This window comes from Hylaeus anthracinus, unplaced genomic scaffold (genome assembly GCF_026225885.1).
Source record: "Hylaeus anthracinus isolate JK02 unplaced genomic scaffold, UHH_iyHylAnth1.0_haploid 11985, whole genome shotgun sequence".
Taxonomy (NCBI): Eukaryota; Metazoa; Arthropoda; class Insecta; order Hymenoptera; family Colletidae; genus Hylaeus; species Hylaeus anthracinus.
In genome coordinates this window covers 2,489,622-2,508,421 of record NW_026534333.1, presented here as the reverse complement: position 1 = coordinate 2,508,421, position 18,800 = coordinate 2,489,622, and the positions used below count along the sequence as shown (strand labels likewise).

At 40.9% G+C, this 18,800-nt stretch overlaps 2 protein-coding genes and 1 long non-coding RNA gene across 5 annotated transcripts; 2 read left to right on the top strand and 1 right to left on the bottom strand.

Annotated features, from left to right (window-relative positions):
* The first annotated feature begins 474 nt into the window (after positions 1-474).
* Positions 475-8,088, top strand: LOC128886958 (splicing factor 3B subunit 3). Its single transcript, XM_054142268.1, has 13 exons — positions 475-590; positions 1,016-1,488; positions 1,695-1,867; positions 2,180-2,676; positions 2,749-2,914; positions 3,154-3,322; positions 4,134-4,285; positions 4,522-4,677; positions 4,902-5,193; positions 5,439-6,105; positions 6,187-6,303; positions 6,490-6,868; positions 7,241-8,088. Exons 2-13 carry the CDS (start codon positions 1,092-1,094, stop codon positions 7,727-7,729), a joined length of 3,654 nt encoding a protein of 1,217 aa, XP_053998243.1. The 5' UTR covers positions 475-590; positions 1,016-1,091; the 3' UTR covers positions 7,730-8,088.
* Positions 8,089-8,238: 150 nt separating this feature from the next.
* Positions 8,239-12,720, bottom strand: LOC128886963 (uncharacterized). 2 transcript variants are annotated; one of them, XR_008459939.1, is made up of 3 exons: positions 12,616-12,720; positions 11,001-11,571; positions 8,239-10,258 (listed from the first exon to the last, which is right to left on the bottom strand). It is a non-coding gene; the product is annotated as an uncharacterized LOC128886963 (long non-coding RNA). The 2 variants fall into 2 exon arrangements; XR_008459938.1 differs by lacking the exon at positions 12,616-12,720 and adding an exon at positions 12,268-12,363.
* On the top strand, positions 11,281-18,794 carry LOC128886959 (uncharacterized). 2 transcript variants are annotated; one of them, XM_054142269.1, is made up of 5 exons: positions 11,281-11,418; positions 14,676-16,235; positions 16,547-17,081; positions 17,461-18,154; positions 18,243-18,794. In XM_054142269.1, the coding sequence occupies exons 1-5, from the start codon at positions 11,416-11,418 to the stop codon at positions 18,343-18,345; spliced, it is 2,895 nt and encodes a 964-aa protein (XP_053998244.1). In that variant the 5' UTR covers positions 11,281-11,415; the 3' UTR covers positions 18,346-18,794. The 2 variants fall into 2 exon arrangements, with proteins under 2 accessions (XP_053998244.1, XP_053998245.1); XM_054142270.1 differs by lacking the exon at positions 11,281-11,418 and adding an exon at positions 12,883-13,897.
* The last annotated feature ends 6 nt before the right edge of the window (positions 18,795-18,800 follow it).

Below are 18,800 nucleotides of genomic sequence, written 5' to 3'. Positions count from 1 at the left end.
CGTAGTCTTCGCTACCACGACCAACTCCAACGGTATACGCGCGCTCTGATTGGTCAGTGGTTTCCGTGGTTTTCCGTTAATATCTCCTCAACAAAGCTTCGGACAACATTTTCTTCAAGGAAAAAGTTGTTTCAAATTACCTCCTGAACCACCCCTTTCAAGGTGTTACAACATTTTTCAGACACCCTGTAGAGCTATACATTTCGTTTATTTTCATGAACTTGAAATAATAATAAGCATTGAGCATTATCTCGAATAAATAAAGATACAATAAATTGAAGTAAACCATTTTGTAATATTATGTGCGCTATGTTAGCAGAAGAGAATAAATAATAAAAGTACGCTTCGTAATTGGAGGAACCTTTTTGGCGTACTTTCATTGTTTAGCTTACTTTAATTTGCGCAGATGGCGCTGTCGTGCAGGTAGAGGAAACGTTGTAGTTTCCACTCTACACTTCCATTCGCTTTTGGTAGAAATATACCGCCTGAAATGGTCCAAATCGGTCATTGCAAATGGTCGTCGGTTTACGAAGGGCACGAAATATCTGCGAGCATCGTCACTTAGAATTGCGACAGCTCTTAGATACAAGGTGATATATTATTCTTCGTATTCTTATTTTTCCATAAATAATAATATTTTTCTGTCCGTGCACTTCATTCATCTTGTAAAATGTGCTGCATTTTGCACACCGTAATTCGTTTGTTCGAAATCGTTTTCATGGGGTCGTTAATAAATTATGATATCTACATGAATTATGTAATTTTTACAATTACTTTATAGTATTTTGTTTGCGAATAATCGTACGAAAAATATGGAATTAATAGAGATAAAAAGATTCGGTTCAATGTGACTAAAGAAGTCTATGGCGAGAGCCATGATGTCGAACGCTTCCATTTTTTTTTTCTTCATCGCGTGCTTATTTTACTTAACGATTATAGAATGTGGAAAGTGTAATTGAATATGTAATTTTTAATGCATTCCAATAGTTAAGACAATTTTTATTATTTATTACAGAATGGACGTGAACTTTATGCACCAATGAAATAGTTTGATCTATACATTGATTAAATAAAAAAAAGAAACTGAAACAATGTATTTGTACAACTTGACTCTTCAGCGTGCGACGGGTATTACCCATGCAGTGCATGGAAATTTCTCTGGGAGTAAGATGCAAGAGATTTTAGTATCTCGTGGAAAGTCCTTAGAGCTCTTGAGACCAGATCCAAATACAGGGAAGGTCCATACCTTATTAACTGTAGAAGTATTTGGAATTATAAGGTCATTGATGGCCTTTAGATTGACCGGTGGGACGAAAGATTATATTGTTGTCGGATCAGATTCCGGCCGTATTGTAATTCTGGAATATATTCCTGCAAAGAATGTTTTCGAGAAGGTACATCAGGAAACTTTTGGGAAAAGCGGGTGTAGAAGAATCGTACCTGGACAATACTTAGCTATAGATCCTAAAGGAAGAGCTGTAATGATAGGTATTATATTTGTATTATTCACTTCTTTACTATAGTTTAGGTATAGCTTATTTATAATTGTTTCAACCCATATGATTAATTACATCGATCCGTGTTTCAACTGATTAATATTGATTACATCTTCGAAAATGATGGTACCTTGTTATAAAAATATTTTATTGATTCGACCGTCGTTTACAAGCATTGATTATGTATACTTATTTTAGGTGCAATCGAGAAACAGAAACTTGTATATATTTTGAACAGAGATCCAGAGGCCAGACTTACTATTTCTTCACCTTTAGAAGCTCATAAAAGTAATACATTAGTTTATCACACAGTGGGTGTGGATGTGGGTTTCGAAAATCCTATGTTTGCCTGTTTAGAGATTGACTATGAGGTAACACTTAGAATATAATCAAAACATAAATTTTTTAGTTGAAGCAAGTATTTTATCGCATCCGTATTAAATTAATTTTGATGATCGCATTTATTATCTTTTATTAATTTGTCCTCTTCAAAACATGTCTTCAAAAAACCTCTTTATTTTTCAGGAAAACATGTTATTCTTTCGTTCTACGGATGCAATAAAATGCTCAAATTGACTAAAGGACCTATAATTTGTTCTCTAATGCAAACATTGATATATCAGGAACATATTTATATAATCGTGTCATTCTGTAATGCAAATAATGTGGCTTTTGCTGTATAGGAAGCGGATAATGATCCCACAGGGGATGCGGCAGTAAAAACTCAGCAAACGTTGACATTGTACGAACTCGATCTTGGTCTAAATCACGTCGTACGCAAGTACAGCGAGCCCCTGGAAGAACACGCAAATTTTCTTGTGTCCGTTCCCGGAGGAAACGATGGACCCAGCGGTGTACTTATTTGCTCCGAGAATTATCTCACCTATAAGAATCTAGGAGATCAACACGACATTCGTTGTCCTATTCCCAGACGACGAAACGACTTAGACGATCCTGAGAGGGGCATGATATTCGTATGTTCCGCTACTCACAAGACCAAGAGCATGTTCTTCTTCCTGGCTCAGACCGAGCAAGGTGATATCTTCAAGATCACCCTTGAAACAGACGAAGACATGGTGACTGAAATTAAATTGAAGTATTTCGACACTGTTCCCGTCGCAGCAAGCATGTGCGTGTTGAAAACAGGATTCTTGTTCGTTGCATCAGAATTTGGTAACCAGTAAGTACACCATTGAAACAATTATATTTTCTAATCGAACTTTCAATTCTAAACGATTCGTTTCGTTTCTAGTTACCTCTATCAAATTGCGCATTTGGGAGACGACGACGACGAGCCAGAATTCAGTTCCGCTATGCCTCTCGAAGAAGGCGACACGTTCTTCTTTGCGCCAAGGCCGCTTAGGAATTTGGTACTGGTAGACGAAATGGACAGCTTGTCGCCGATAATGGCGTGTCAGGTAAATGGAGAATTGAAGACTGCAAGTTTGACTGTCGCGGATGCATCAACAAGTAGAAAATTGACGTTTCCACTCGTCTTTTTTTTATGGAATGGTGCAACAGAAAACTATTCTTAGTCGCATTCAATTTGTTCTTGCATATTGAAATTGAACCTAAGAATGACAAGCCTAGTTAAAAGTAAGGTATATACGTGTGGAGCGTGAAATTTATATTCACAGAAGAATATTGATTCGTGTAGGTAGCTGACCTGGCAAACGAAGATACACCTCAGTTGTACATAACGTGTGGTAGAGGACCACGCTCTACTCTGCGAGTGTTACGTCACGGTTTGGAAGTTTCAGAAATGGCTGTCAGTGAACTGCCTGGTAATCCAAACGCTGTGTGGACTGTTAAAAGAAGAATCGATGGTTAGTCTGAAAACACCTTGAACAGTAGTTGTTTGCATGTTTTTACCTCTATGCGTTTCATTGACAATGCAGAATAAGTTTTAGCTTCATTTTTTTTTTTCTCTATCGATGACGTAGTTGCCAATTATGATACAATATCGACATATTCATTATCTAACATGGTGTAAAGTAGTTCTTTATCGTAGCCCCGTTATCGCTTAATTTTAACTCTTTGCGCTCAAGACGGTCTCGCTCTACGGTACGTCTCAGCAGCTCCAGGTCCCTAGGTGCCTTAGGAGTTGCTACGTAGAGTTTCGCGATAATTGAGAATGACCTCTCGAATGCAAACGGTTAATCACGGTATTCAGAAAAGATTCCTAAGCAGAAATCAAATTGAACGTTATCTTAAAAAAATCGTGATGGTATATGAAATATAAATTGTAACATACTCTCGACATTTTTTTTTTTTTTTTTTTTTAATTTTTTTTATTAACATTAAATCTAAACGAGAAAGAGATTGGTTTATTGTAAATGATATTAATGAATCTGGTGGTTTGATACACTCTTATCAAACACCAGTTCTCTCTTTCAGGCTACCAGCATGCTATTGGTTGAACTACAGAACACAGAGTGACAAAAAGGTAAGAACACTCGAAAATTGCCGAAATCGGAGATAAGAAATCGATTTGCATCGAAAGTCCGTCTGGTCTTTGCGCGCAAGAAGAGAATAGAGCGTATTCGACTGCCGCGAAAGGCGTTCTATTATTTTGTCTATTTCTTTATTCTTGCATAGACGAGATATTCAGAGTGAGCTTTGTGATTTTGATTACAGAAGAGTATGATGCTTACATCATAGTGTCCTTCGTCAATGCTACTCTTGTACTTAGTATCGGAGAAACTGTAGAAGAAGTGACAGATTCTGGATTTCTTGGCACGACGCCGACGCTTAGCTGTTCCGCGTTGGGCGAGGATGCGTTGGTTCAGGTATAATCAAGAAACGATGTTAACGTTTATGCACTACGGTATCTCCGACACCTGGTCGACCACGTGTCGGTCGCAATAAATAGTGCTAGATTATAACGAGTTCACCGCATCGTTGAATGTTTAGCTTGCTATCTAAACACTTCTGGTACTACGAACTCTACAAAATCGCTTAGACGTTTAACGATTCAAATATTACTGCTATGTAGGTATTAGACGATCGTCCTTTTTTTTTTTAGGTGTATCCTGATGGAATACGTCACATTCGCGCAGATAAACGCGTGAACGAATGGAAAGCACCTGGTAAAAAGACTATAGTCAAATGCGCGGTGAATCAGCGTCAAGTTGTGATTGCTCTTACAGGAGGAGAATTGGTATACTTCGAAATGGACCCTGTATGTACATACCTTTTTTTTTCTGTAACCAATTTCTAATAACCTGTGTCGCATCGATTGTTCTCTCTGCGATTGTATTTATTCTCAGAGACGTAAGAGATGCGCAAACTATATCGCTTCTTCGTCCAATTAATTTACTATTAATTAGTTAAAGCGGATGAGAAGTGTACATTTCATTAAAAATTCTGTTGATTTAAATAACGTCGGTCATTCATCCTTTTTAGACGGGGCAATTGAACGAATACACGGAACGGAAGAAAATGCCATCGGAAGTGATGTGTATGGCTCTTGGTAATGTGGCTATTGGAGAACAGAGATCGTGGTTTTTAGCTGTTGGTCTCCAAGACAACACCGTGAGGATAATTTCATTGGATCCGTCCGATTGTTTAGCGCCTAGGAGCATGCAAGCTTTACCTGCGGCGGCGGAGAGTTTATGCATCGTTGAAATGGGTGCCAAAGACGCGAATAGTTCGGAAGAAATGTCACCTCAACAGTCCAGTCTGTATTTAAATATAGGTACGGGATGTTGAATTTATTCAACGTTCAATCAGGGTTGCCAGCGAAAACTCAACGCGTTGAGCCAAGAGTGACGTCACATAGAACAAGAGAGAAAGCTATACCGTTGTCTCCTTGTTTCTTATATGCACCACTCCATAGTAAGTTCCCCCTCTACCATTCCTTAATACGTCGCGCAAATTCTGGCAACCCTGCGTACAACAGAAGCTCGAGTTCTAAAACATGTTTTCATATTTTGCTTATAGGTTTACAAAATGGCGTGTTATTGAGAACAGTGTTGGACCCAATTTCTGGTGACCTCGCGGACACTCGTACGCGGTATTTGGGTTCCCGTCCAGTTAAACTGTTCAGGATAAAAATGCAAGGGAATCAAGCGGTGCTCGCGATGAGCAGCAGATCGTGGTTGAGCTATTACTATCAAAATCGTTTCCATTTGACGCCGTTGTCTTACGAGAGTTTAGAGTTTGCGTCAGGCTTCAGCTCCGAGCAGTGTCCCGAAGGAATCGTCGCCATTTCGACGAACACGCTCCGGATTCTCGCCCTCGAGAAGTTGGGCGCTGTGTTCAATCAAATTAGCTTTCCCTTGGAATACACGCCCAGAAAGTTCGCGATTCACTCGGATTCGGCGCACTTGATAGTCATCGAGACGGAACATAACGCGTACACGGAAGAAACTAAGCAGCAGAGAAGGCTGCAGATGGCGGAGGAAATGCAGGAGGCTGCAGGAGCGGAGGAGGCCGTGGTAGCGAGAGAATTGGCGGAAGCTTTCTTATCGGAGGAGCCTAACGAGGCGGTGTTTGGCGCGCCAAGGGCTGGACCAGGCTTGTGGGCGTCGTTAATTAGAATAATAGCGCCCACGACGGGTCAAACGTTCGAAGTTCATCGGCTCGAACAAAATTTAGCTGCTTTATGGTGAGCATGCAAAACTCGGAGGACGTTTGTTGTGATTTCAAAGTGGCGGAGAATCTAATTTTTTATGAATTTCCATTATAGTTTGAGTCTCGTGAAATTTGCTAACCAGGGCGACCAGTTGTTTCTCATAGCTGGCGTCGCGAAGGAATTTCAACTGAATCCTAGAGTTAGCAGTGGCGGTTTTTTATATACATACAAGTAAGTCTCGGTATATTTTTCACGGTACCAAACCTTAGACAATTTTAGAAAATACGTGATGAAAATAACACAACCACTGTAATATCATTTGATGATAGTCCTGCAGTACTGATACAAACTTTACGTTACAATTTATGATTCAGGAAGAAAGAATAGGTACGAACATAAATATCTTTTTCTTTTAAGAGTAAACGCTGAATGCACCAACCTCGAATTGATTCATAAAACCACTTTGGACGAAGTTCCGTTGGCCATATGCCCTTACCAAGGAAGAGTATTGGTAGGCGTCGGCAGGATGTTACGCTTGTACGATATGGGCAAGAAAAAACTGCTGCGCAAGTGCGAAAATAAGCATATTCCCAACGCTGTTGTTTCGATTAACGCGATCGGACAACGAATTTACGTGAGCGACGTCCAGGAATCCGTATATGCTGTAAGATACAAACGACAAGAGAATCAACTCATAGTATTCGCCGACGATACGCATCCGAGGTGGATCACGACAACGTGTGTATTAGATTACGATACCGTCGCCACTGCAGATAAATTTGGAAATATCGCTGTCGTAAGTAGTTTTTTTTTTTTTTTTTTAAGCTTAAGGTTCTTGGGCGCTTCGTCGTGATCAGGGGCTGCTCACTCGATGTTTTTAAAAGTATAAAGTTAACAGTTTCTAGAGTTCTAGAGTACTTTATTTTTACTATAATTTACATTTCTGCGAGTTGCACTCGGATACTATTATTATTTACAGTACTATCGTATGTAACATCATCGACTTTCGTGACTTTTAATTTGATACATTGTCAGCTTCGAGTCCTGTGGTTTTAAAAAAATTTGGCATGGGGCCTAAGCAAACTACTCCTGATCGTGATTAGTCGCTGAAGTTTTATGATTAATATTCCATGGAACTTTCCTACAAATGTTTACTGTCCATCAACAGATACGTTTGGCAAGCGGAATTAATGATGACGTAGATGAGGATCCAACTGGGAACAAAGCGTTGTGGGACAGGGGTTTACTGAACGGTGCTAGTCAGAAGGCGGACACTGTCGCCTGTTTCCATGTCGGTGAAACGGTCATGTCCTTGCAGAAAGCAACACTAATTCCCGGGGGTTCCGAGAGTTTAGTTTATACAACGTTGAGCGGAACGGTGGGGGTTCTCGTTCCCTTCACGAGTCACGAGGACCACGATTTCTTCCAACACTTGGAGATGCACATGCGCTCGGAACACCCGCCGCTTTGCGGACGGGACCATTTGTCCTTCAGATCGTATTATTATCCTGTAAAAAATGTCATAGACGGCGATCTTTGCGAGCAATTCAATTCGATAGAACCCACGAAACAGAAAAGTATATCTGGCGATCTCGAACGAACCCCATCAGAGGTATCGAAGAAACTGGAGGATATTCGTACGCGTTACGCTTTTTAAATCTCCTCGAACATATTTATTATCGACTCATTGCAAGTTAATATGTTTACATTCCGTTTTTATCTTTTCAACGTTTCTTGTCTTTTTCTAAGCACCAAGCATGCGTTAATGGAGTTATTTGTGAAAGAAATTAAGCACGTATTACTTTTAAGATACTAGTTCAACATCTCTGACACGTATTAATTATCCAAGCATTTAGTTACTAGGTAACACGTTCACTGTCCGATATGGGTCAAGACTGGTTTGACTCGAGTCCTCTGAATACGCAACAATAGTTGCTGTATGATTATTTCGAAAGCTTTTTTAAAACTCATAGATGTGACTACGTCGAAGATGGCATATAAAAAAAAAAAAAAGAATATTTATTACTATTTTGCTCGTTTCTGTGGTTGAATGATATTCTTGAATGTGATCATGGGAAAAAATGGTTTAATTTAAATTAAACGAAGGAAAACGTTCGATAGCGGTACGCAAATGTATTTTTAAATTACTACGAATGTGTACATTTTGACATTGTATTGTTAATGTCGGTTTCACGGAAATATAAAGTAAATTGTGATTTTCAATTAGGATAAAATGATTGTGTCGTACACATTGTACCGCGGAATTCGCGATACGATTTGTATATCCTTCGTAAGTGTATTATAAGTTCTGACGAAACTACAAAGTGATGCAATATTGAAAAATACACGCATTTTCGACAAAAAAAAACATTCGACATCTTTCAAGCACCCTTTGAAACATTTCAATCTTGTTCCACGTAGGCATCGCTAGTATCAGTAATTTGTTCCCTTTTATAGTTTATCCTTGTTACAGTTTACGATGCGTCAGTAAGGAGAAAAGCTATAAGCGAGCTGCGATGTAAAGTTGAGAAAAAAAATAGAAAACGTTTCATCGACCTATTTTAATGATATAAATACAACGTGCAACATAAATTCCAGTCTTCTCTTTACGTGAAAGAATCACGAATGTTAGTACGCAAACAAGGAGGTGAAACTACTCTGAAACATAATTTTCAAATCCTCGAATATTTCTTAACGCTAATTTATAAAATTGTAATACTGTACTTTATGAGATAATGAGCTTCAATGCTAAAAATTGGAGGTTTCATTTCCAAGAGAAAGAAACATTGATAATAGAACGTAAGACATTCGTCATACGAAAGCTTGTAGGACAGTTTCAGAAGGGATAGACAAATAAAGTGGTATTTTTCAGGTCAAGTTTCGGTACTTCAGCCTTTTTACCAGATTTTTACCTTTCTAGTACTACAAAAAAAGGTCTGAAAAAAGAAAAATAGACTAACGCACAGTATGTACGATACACAGCTTTCGTGTGTTACTTGTTTCATTTTTTGCTGGAATTCTGCGATTCCATTTCATTTCTCACAGATTACTGGCCTAGCCTGTATGCATCCCTTTCGACCTGCAATTCAACCCCAATACCCAGCACGTTGCAGCTCACGTTTTTTTCACGAAGCTTCGAAGCGCGAAGTTAATCCGCGTGCCGAAGCGTATCGAGGGTATAATGCAACGTTATTACCCTCGTTTAACCTTCAGACGAGTAACTAGGCTACGGGAGAACTTCAAACGCGTCGTTCAAAAACAAGAGCGTGTAAAAATTGCGATGGAAAAAAAGTCTTCGTATTCTATATTTCGAATCTGAGAACAAAACATTTCGTATCGTTCGAGTAATTCTGCGTTCTGTACGTTTTTAACGATATTTAAAAAGAAACAATATAATTGTTTGTTGGCTAGATTTATTAGAGATTTCTTATCAAGTTTCTATAATGGAAGTGATGCTTCAACGGATGGAGCAAATTTAATGAAATTAATTAGAAGGCTTACAAGGGAATGTTACATCTATGGTGTCGCGGATTTACAGTTTCGACGTTTATTCTATGGGTAACAAACATTGTGACTCTCGATGCTTTCGTGCATCGAGCCTTAATTTTGATTATTTATTTGTATAATGTTAACGATAAATGGTTATCGTCTATACTTTGGATAATTAGATACGTATTTTATTTACATTCACGTTAATAAAAGCACAGAGATAGATAAATTTCTGTGGTTTTTACCTCTCTATCTATAGTATCTCTATAATTTTCACGTGTTCTTGTTCTTGAATGGAGCGTTTAAGGTTTTTACCCTACTTATTCGTTCGAAATTAAACGAGGGAAGGAATGTATAGACGTATTCAATGAAACAACGTCGTATCGTATATCCTTCGCATGCTTTTCTCAATTTTTCGAAGCCTCCTGTGTAATACGAGAAAAGTAATCTGCAGTTTCAATAATTTATTGGTACATCCATAGGGTTGCGACTAACCGAACAGAATTGCGTGATTGATATTCCTGGGTGCATATCTAATCTTGATCCCAACAGTAGTTGCTGACATTCGTGACGATTTTAGGTATTGTGATCGGTAGTTACATCACTGCGGTATACGTAGTATGCTTCAGGCCAGTGTTTCTCAAACTGCAACCCCTATTCATGAGTTCCATGGTATATAATTCTCATTAAAAACATCCTGCAAAAATTCAATTTGAGATGAAAGCCAATTAAAGGTAATAAATTTAGCTAGTAAGAAGCAGCTTAATTTAGTACTGAATCTAGCATTACCGGTCAAATGACCATTACCAAACTTTTGTATACAGCTCCTATACATGAATTATACAATTATATATATTATAATGTACTATGTTGTATTATAATGTATGTTTAATGTATGTATTATATTGTATTATAATAATTATACAATTATTATTAATACAAGTATACAATTGTTCCATGCAGTATTCGATTCAGTTACAAGTAATATATTTTAACATTTAATTAAGAAAAACGTCTTCCATCTTTTCATCCCTAATGGTACATGTACGTCCCAGTGAATATTTCTAGGTGGCATTTTACGATTGAGATTTATAGGAACGTATGTTTAATAAAATGAGCATTATTAATGCTGGAGCAAATTGTCTCTTCTTATCTATCTTTGATTTATAATCAACCCTAGCTTGGTACAATTAATTTTTAAAAGAATGCTATTCAAATAGAAAACAGCCACGTCGAAAAGGGTTGCATTCGAATCTGTAATTCCATTCTACGGGGTGTCCAGGAGTATTCGTTTGTAAAAGGGGTTGTCCAGGAGAGTAGGTGATTTGAGAGACACTGGTTTAGGGCGTCGAAACGGAGAGAGAGAAGGACCGAATACCGATCGATGCATTGAGGCGCCAGGCCCTGAGCTCAGCCCCGTTTCGTTCCATCACCCTTACCCCGGTATATGCCTTGCAGCGAAGCTGCCCTCCGGGCTTTTCTCTTTGCTGTGCAGTTGCGCATCAACCTCTTCACGGTGTAGAGCTGTGTGTTGTTCGGTCACTGGACTCGCGAGCCTCGTAGGAAACGTTTCGTACATTTCGTTCCGGTAGACGAAACGAATCGCTGGAGGGTGTATACTCGCTATCCACCCACGTTTCCTTCCTGTATCAGTCCGCGATCGAATCCTACTCAGTGTCACTCGTTTTAATTATGCCGACCGTCGTCACCGCCATCGTACAGCATCTCGACGTTCTCGAAACACATTCAACACGCACGATTCAACGAGAGTAAACCTTTCCGTATTTAGTGTCGTCGATCTCTACTGCGTCCTCGGGCTTGTTGTTGTGATGTTCGATTCACCGACAGACGATTATGGTAAATCCTCCCATTACTCGTGTGCGTGTGCTCGATGATTTATGTTACTTTGGCGTACACATTCCGACGATTTCTTGCACGTTAATCGCTGTCACTGGGTCACACCGTGTCGCACACTTGCACACACGACAAAGGATCCGTTTAACACGTTGGCTGGAAGATAAATATTCTTGAAAATTTCTGCTACAATTAAATATTATCGTGGTATTTAGTTTTGTAACTTCATCAAAATTCATGAATTTCATTCAAATTCATTTACTTTCATTCTTGACTTTCAAAATTAATTTTTTTACTTCTTCAGTGAAAAGCACTGTCACCCATATATGGGCGACGTGGCGATCAACGTGTTAACACGTTGGCTGGAGGATTAAAAATCGTGAACGTTTCTGTAATATCGAAATTTTGCCTCGGGACCGTCGAAGAACCGTTAGATAATGTAACTATAACAAGTGTTCGTCCGTAGCGTTTGATTTTTCATTTCTCGCCAAAGTCACGAATCTTAGGGAAATTTATCTTTATTAACGCCTCAGCTCTGAAATCGGTTCTTTTAGTTCCGTGACAAAAAGTCCTGTCACCCATTTCTGGACGACGTGACGACCAACAACGTGTCAAAAATAAACGATCAACGTTTCCTATTCGTACCTTTCCACGAGTTAAGATTGTGATTTATAATTAGTGATATACAGAACGGGGAACGTGAATTCTGATCGTTTGGTTTCGAGTCGATTTTATGTGCTATTAATTGCATCGTCTTGTTTGATCGTTAAACACGCTGGATCTTGGTTATTAAAGTTGTTAACAGTGTCAGGATTAAAAGAATTTTGTTTTGAAAGGGTGGCATATACGTACGACTTGATGGATATTCTTTCTTCCTTGAACCTCAATTATTTTGGCATTGTAAATATTATTATTATATTAGGTTGTACCGAAAATTTCTTTCGCGAGTTGCGTTCAATTATTTTATGTGGTCGTGTTTATATAAGTAGACAATCTAATTTCATAGATATTCATGTTGTAGCAGTAATGGAGCAAAATGAATCGTGGACAATTCAGTAATGTAACATAAAACATAAACAATTGTGCATGTATACTTATTGATAATACTTGTTAATAAAGCGAAAGAAACTTTTGGGACAACCTAATATTTGTCGATTAGACTTAGATGACGCTTAAGAAAAGCTACTTCTAAAGACGTACGTGAATTCTATCCACGCAGTGCTCGGAATTACTTGCACATTTCGGCCCGATTCCTCAAGCACCATCTCCTGCGACCCCACTACCGCTCTAGGCTCGACGGCCGAGTCGGCGATCGTACGCGCGACGTTGTTTCTCAGGGACGTACTGCATAGATATGTCGGGTTTCGCCCGCGTGAAACCATATATATCATATATTATTGTTATTATATGTATATATAAAAGGTGTTTATAAACCTAAACATAATATTAATGAGTAGTATCCGTGCCTCCCATACCCAACAATAAAGAGTCAAATAAGAACACGAAACGTAGGGTACGGGATTGGTCGTGTAGTTAAAGCGGTCGACTGTGGATCCGAGGATCGTGGGTTCGAACCCCGGTGCCTTATTTTTCGTTTAGACTCCTACATTAATAACTTTATTTATCTGTAAAAATAAAAAATACTGACAGCGCAAGGAAATTTTTACTCACACGGGTGAAACCCGACATATCTATTGTAGTACGTCCCTGAGAAACAACGTCGCGCGTACGATCGCCGGCTCAGCCGTCGAGCCTAGACCGGTAGTGGGGATGCAGGAGGTGGTGCTTCAGGAATCGGGCCGAAATGTACAAGTAATTCCGAGCACTGACTATACAGTATACAAATACGAGTACCAGCGAACGATCAACTTCAATTCTAGAGATGGTGGTCTTCATTGTGTACATATTTGCGCACAACACGGGTACTTGTCGCGCGTTGAAAATGTTTTCGTTTTAATGAACTGAATGTTTACTGACCGCTGTTCGCGAGCGAGGGTACGAAAAAGGCAGTTGCAAAAATAAACAAGGATTCATTGTGTGTCTGCGTAAACTCATTTCCATTCTATTTACGTTCGAGGACGAATGTTCTAATAACCCTTAGACGGCCGCGCGGGGGTTCATTTAGAAGCCCCCTCGTTATTTCGTTGACAACTTGTTGACTTCATTGAATTAATACTTGGCGTTTTAGGTAACCCTTTCTTTTAACCTGTTCGATCCTACGCCGTGGTTACAAGTTTTTTAAGTTATCGACTGAAATTGAATAACCGAATAATCGATTCGACTAAGGATTAATCGAGTGGTGATTTTATATACAGGGTGTTAAAAAAAAAAAAAATCATTCAATATTTGTATGGTGTATAGGGCACACTGTGCTGACAAGGAGAGTGCAAGACCTTCAACTAACCAATTACGAACTTTTCAATCTTTTTTCAATTTTTTTTTTCTGACGTCCGATTGAGTCGCGCAAGACGCAATTTTAAAGGTAATAAAATGTTTATATCTCACAAACGGTTGACCTTTGGACCTATGTTTACTAAAGCTTTTTTACTCACAAGGAGAGTGCAGGACCTCTAACTCACCAATTTCATTGAAACTTTGTACACTTATAGATTTCGCTCCTCTGATTACGAATATATACCATTACAGGGGCAGACACTCAATAGTTTTTGAGATATTTGTAATTAAAGTTTTATTATTACGTTGATGTACGAGTTTAGTTGCAGCTGAGGGCAGAGTGTCTGCCCCTATAATGGTATATATTCGTAATCAGAGGAGCGAAATCTATAAGTGTACAAAGTTTCAATGAAATTGGTGAGTTAGAGGTCCTACACTCTCCTTGTGAGTAAAAAAGCTTTACTAAACATAGGTCCAAAGGTGAACCGTTTGTGAGATATAAACATTTTATTACCTTTAAAATGGCGTCTTGCGCGACCCAATCGGACGTCAGAAAAAAAAAAAAAATTGAAAAAAGAAACCTATCCATAGAAAAATGTTTTCTTGCGATTTTCGAGTTTAGTAGGCCAAAATACATAAGAAAAAAATTCTGCCATTGAATGTACATTTTGGCTGTAAACTAGTGCAATTGAAGTGGGTCTACTAAAATTGATTAGGAGGTTAACGCAACGGTTAACACAAGCGGTCGACGAAAAGTGTGAAACATTCCCGTGAAACCTTGTCAAAGGATTAGTAAACGCTAATGAATCGTTTCTAATCACATTGATCAACCAACGGTTAAAATAACTAATAAATTTCTTTCGCAGGAGATAGCTGATGACGGAGGTGGTTCTACACGGTTTCGAGTACCTGCTCTGTTCCTGTCGCTATTGCTACTCGGATGGACAGACCGCGTGTCGAGTGGTGATTGCGGTCTGGCCGAGTTAACCTGCAGGGATGGACATTGTCTACCGATAGACGCGTTCTGCAACGGGCAAGATGATTGCGGAGATAACAGCGACGAGCCACCGATGTGTACTCCCTGTAATCGGACGTATTACGGCCGAGAGGGTCGCACGTACAAGCTGGATCTTCCTAGACCCGCAGAGGAACGTCTGCCTTTCTTCTGTCATTTAACGTTCACCGCTGCTGGCCAGGGGTACGGAGAGCTGGTGCAACTGTTGTGGGACGCATTCAGCGTAGGTAGAGTAGATCCTAACACGGACAGCTTTCTCGCGAGCTGCCCGGAAGGTTCGTTACAGTTAGCGGAATTAGGTAGACATTTCACCGGTGGTTCGTGGTGCGGAGTCGGAGAAGGGACAGCTTCTTATTACAGCGAGACCAGTGCCGTCACTGCTTCCATACGACTGTTTCACGCGCCCCCCATGGTACCGTTCGACTTCCGTTTACGCTACAGATTCGTAGCACGGAACGAAGCCGTGGCCAGGTTAGGGAAACCAGAACTTCCGATCGAACGGGGCTCCCCGGTGCCGGGCACGTACTGCTCGAGAGACTTCGACGAATGCCACCTGAATCAGTGCAGGTTGCAGAGCCCGAATTATCCCGGGGAGTACCCGAGGAACGCGAGCTGCATGATCACTATAAGGCAGCAAGAGGTGCCCACGTGCAAGCACGCGATGATTTCCGTGAAATCCACGCCAGCTGGACCAGCTGGTATAACTACCACTAATAGTACTTTAAGCGTATGGCAAGACTGTCCTCCGGAGAAGGATCGTCTAATCTTCCACGACGGCGTTCGCACGGACGATCCGATTTTGTTGATATATTGCGGAGGGCCTTTACCACGGATCACTGCCAGAGGTCCAACGATGCAGGTGGAGTTCAGAAGTTCCCCTATACCCATTCCTCTCGGTGCTTCCGCTTTGCGTATCGAACTCGAGATACAGGTGGTATACGTCGATTCCGACGGGCTCGATTACGCAAAGAGCCCTCAGGGCTGTCACTTTTTTGTAAATGGTACTAATAAGAGGAGCGGCACGCTACGGGCACCGCTTCACGCACTGCCGCCCAACTCCAGCTGCACGTGGAACATCAAGGGATCTTCCGGGGACAGAGTGTGGATTTATTTTTCCTCGTATTCTCAGAGAGATCTGACGGGTAGCGTCGAGAACAACGCCAGCTCGCAGTCGGACGTAAAGAATTGCGCGGTGAAATTAATATTTTGGGACGGCACGCCGACTACCGGATTGCCGATGGCCACGCTTTGCGACGACACGCCCAAGCTGTGCGCTCACGCGGCGCTCAGGAACGTTACAAGAAGCACGAGACCGTGCAAAGATGAAGAAAGTTACATCACGGTTGCGCCGTCCCTGACGTTGCGTATGGAAACGATGTTTGGTACTGCTCTTCACACCGTTAATTTTAATGTAAGTAACTCCTCGCGAGGTCATCCAAAACTCAACGTATCACAGTACAGTAGACTTTCTTCATCGAATGAAAAATAACGGAGATATTCGCAGTGGGTTAAAGAAGTATTGGTACACTCGGTTTTCTTTGAATACCTTTGTAATTTAAAGTAATCTATTAACTATGTTTATAAGTAGTCTTTTGACACACATAAATAGTACGTTCATTGAGAGTTTTCTAAGTTATTTGTTATAAGTAAAGTAAAAAAAAAGAAAGAAAGAAACGAAAAATCTATAGTAAAAAAAAGTATTGGCACACAACATTATTCCAGGCACAATACGAATTTATCTCGACCGTTCAAGTCGGCGAGCCTTGGGGCGACGGTGTCTGCAGCAGGGTCTGGCGTAAGGTACGAAGCGGCGAGATCACGACACCACGGGATGTCCGACTGTTCGGCAGAGGTGGATCCTCGAAGTTGGAGTGCAGATATCGAATCGAGGCGGGCGTCGACGAAAGAGTCAGGCTGACGTTGCATAACGTCAGCTTGGGAGAGTCGACCGTTTGCACGAGCGAACCGGATCCTCATACGGGGCGACCACGTTGTGTTCAGGAAGTGGGCTCTAGAGAGGCTCGTTTAGTTTTATACGAAGCTCCTTGGTGGGACGTGAGGCTTCCCAGAGCTTGTTTATGTGATAACACGTCTCATCTTCCATTGACGCACATTTCCTCGAGCAGGGCTCTGGAAATTACATTTCTGGTCGACCAGCAAGCGCCGTACGAAGACTTCGAAACGCTTTTCTTTTACGCCAGCTTCGAGCTCGTAAGGGCACCCGAGTGCCCCAGGAAGCAGAGAGTACGCGGAGAAGGTGATTGCGTTACTATACATGCACTTGATCGACGCTATACGTACCGCAACTTCTGTATACAGTTCTTGTACACGATATAAAAATCACGTACAATTGTTTCACGTATTTTCACTCGTGCTATTCGAAAGAGTAACATGAGTTGATATAATTCGTTTAGTTTGTTCGAAAGAAATTGATAGAAAATGTGGCTTTTAGTACATATCTCTTCTGTAAGAATTCAAGAATTTCTTTCTAAAAATCAACGGTTAGTTCGCGAAGGGTCAAACGACCCGTTACGGTAGGAATGAGGGATCCGTAAAGTGTCGGTACGTGTAGGGTCGATCGATACTAACAGATTTTCTCTCGTAAACTTGTATTTTATTATTATCTTCTTTTAAAGGTGGCGAGTTACGATTCGTCGCGCCTCCATTATCCAGACCAGACATCTATTGCGAAGGACTTCCCTGGTTGGTGGAGGCACGCGAGAACAGATCTCTATTCGTGTTAACCTGGGGTTGGTTTCTCCCTCTCGAACCGTTACCAGTAACGGAGATGAACGAGCAAGTAAAGTGCCCGACTACCAACAGAATCCTCCTTTACTCTGGTTGGCCGCCGAAACTGTTGAAGGTGGTGTGCCCCGCGGAACCGGGCTCGAGGGAGTTCACTGTTCACGTTTTCTCCGAAGAGTGGTTGGTAGGAGCCGACGAAGGGAAATGGCCAGGGCCACCTAGGCCTCCGGCGCTTCTGTTGGACTTCGTCGCGAGGGAATCTGGCCAGGCTGCAGCCTCGTGGCTCGAAATCTCCAAGAGCAGAGCCGCGCTGCGCAGACAGTTACGTTTACCCGAGAGGGAAGTAGAAAGCGAAACCTCGATCCACAAGGACTGCCCTCACAAATGTCCTGAACTGAGTGCCTGTATCGCTGCGAGTCTGTGGTGCGACGGAAGAGCTCATTGCCCGTCTGGACACGACGAGGCGGATTGCGGTAACGGCGCCAAATTACTGGGACTTCTTCCTTCGGAGATATGGCTCGTCCTGGCGGGCGTTGCTGGAATTATCGCTGCCTTCGCGTGCTTTTTCGCTGTGCTCATCAGCAGGTGATCATAATACCAGAATACAGTAATTCCGTTCCTATTTAAACTCTTTAAATATAATATTATTATAACGTACAACTTTATCTTGTAGGTCGAAGACGAGTACAAAGGGACTTCACTATAAAGGTACAAAGAAAAGCAATAGACCGAGACGGGCGCCAACAGAAGAGACACTTCTCGGTGCAGCATCCTGACAACAACAACCCGGTTTCGTGGAATATATTCACGTGGACCGGGAAACAACTGTTTAGCAATATTTCTATGTGCTTCACCGTCCACTAACTTAACACTGTCCCCAGGTATCACAATCCACCTTCAAGTACTTTCTTTTCTAGTCCACGGTAATTATGTTTCTTTATTCCCATCTTTTAGACACCGTTATCACTATACACCTTGCTAGGATCCATACTAATTACCATTCCATTAGAACGACGATCTTATTAACGATATACAGCCATGTTCTGTTCCTTCGAACAAGAAGGAACGCAACCTTTGTTTCCTTTGTTTAAGATATGGACACATAAAGCAGTAGCGATATCGCTGTTTTTATTAATATTCTACTATCATATGCAGACTGTATCGAAATATATAGGACCCACTCGAGCGGTGGATTACAGATACAAGAACAATGAAACAATTCGATGTAACC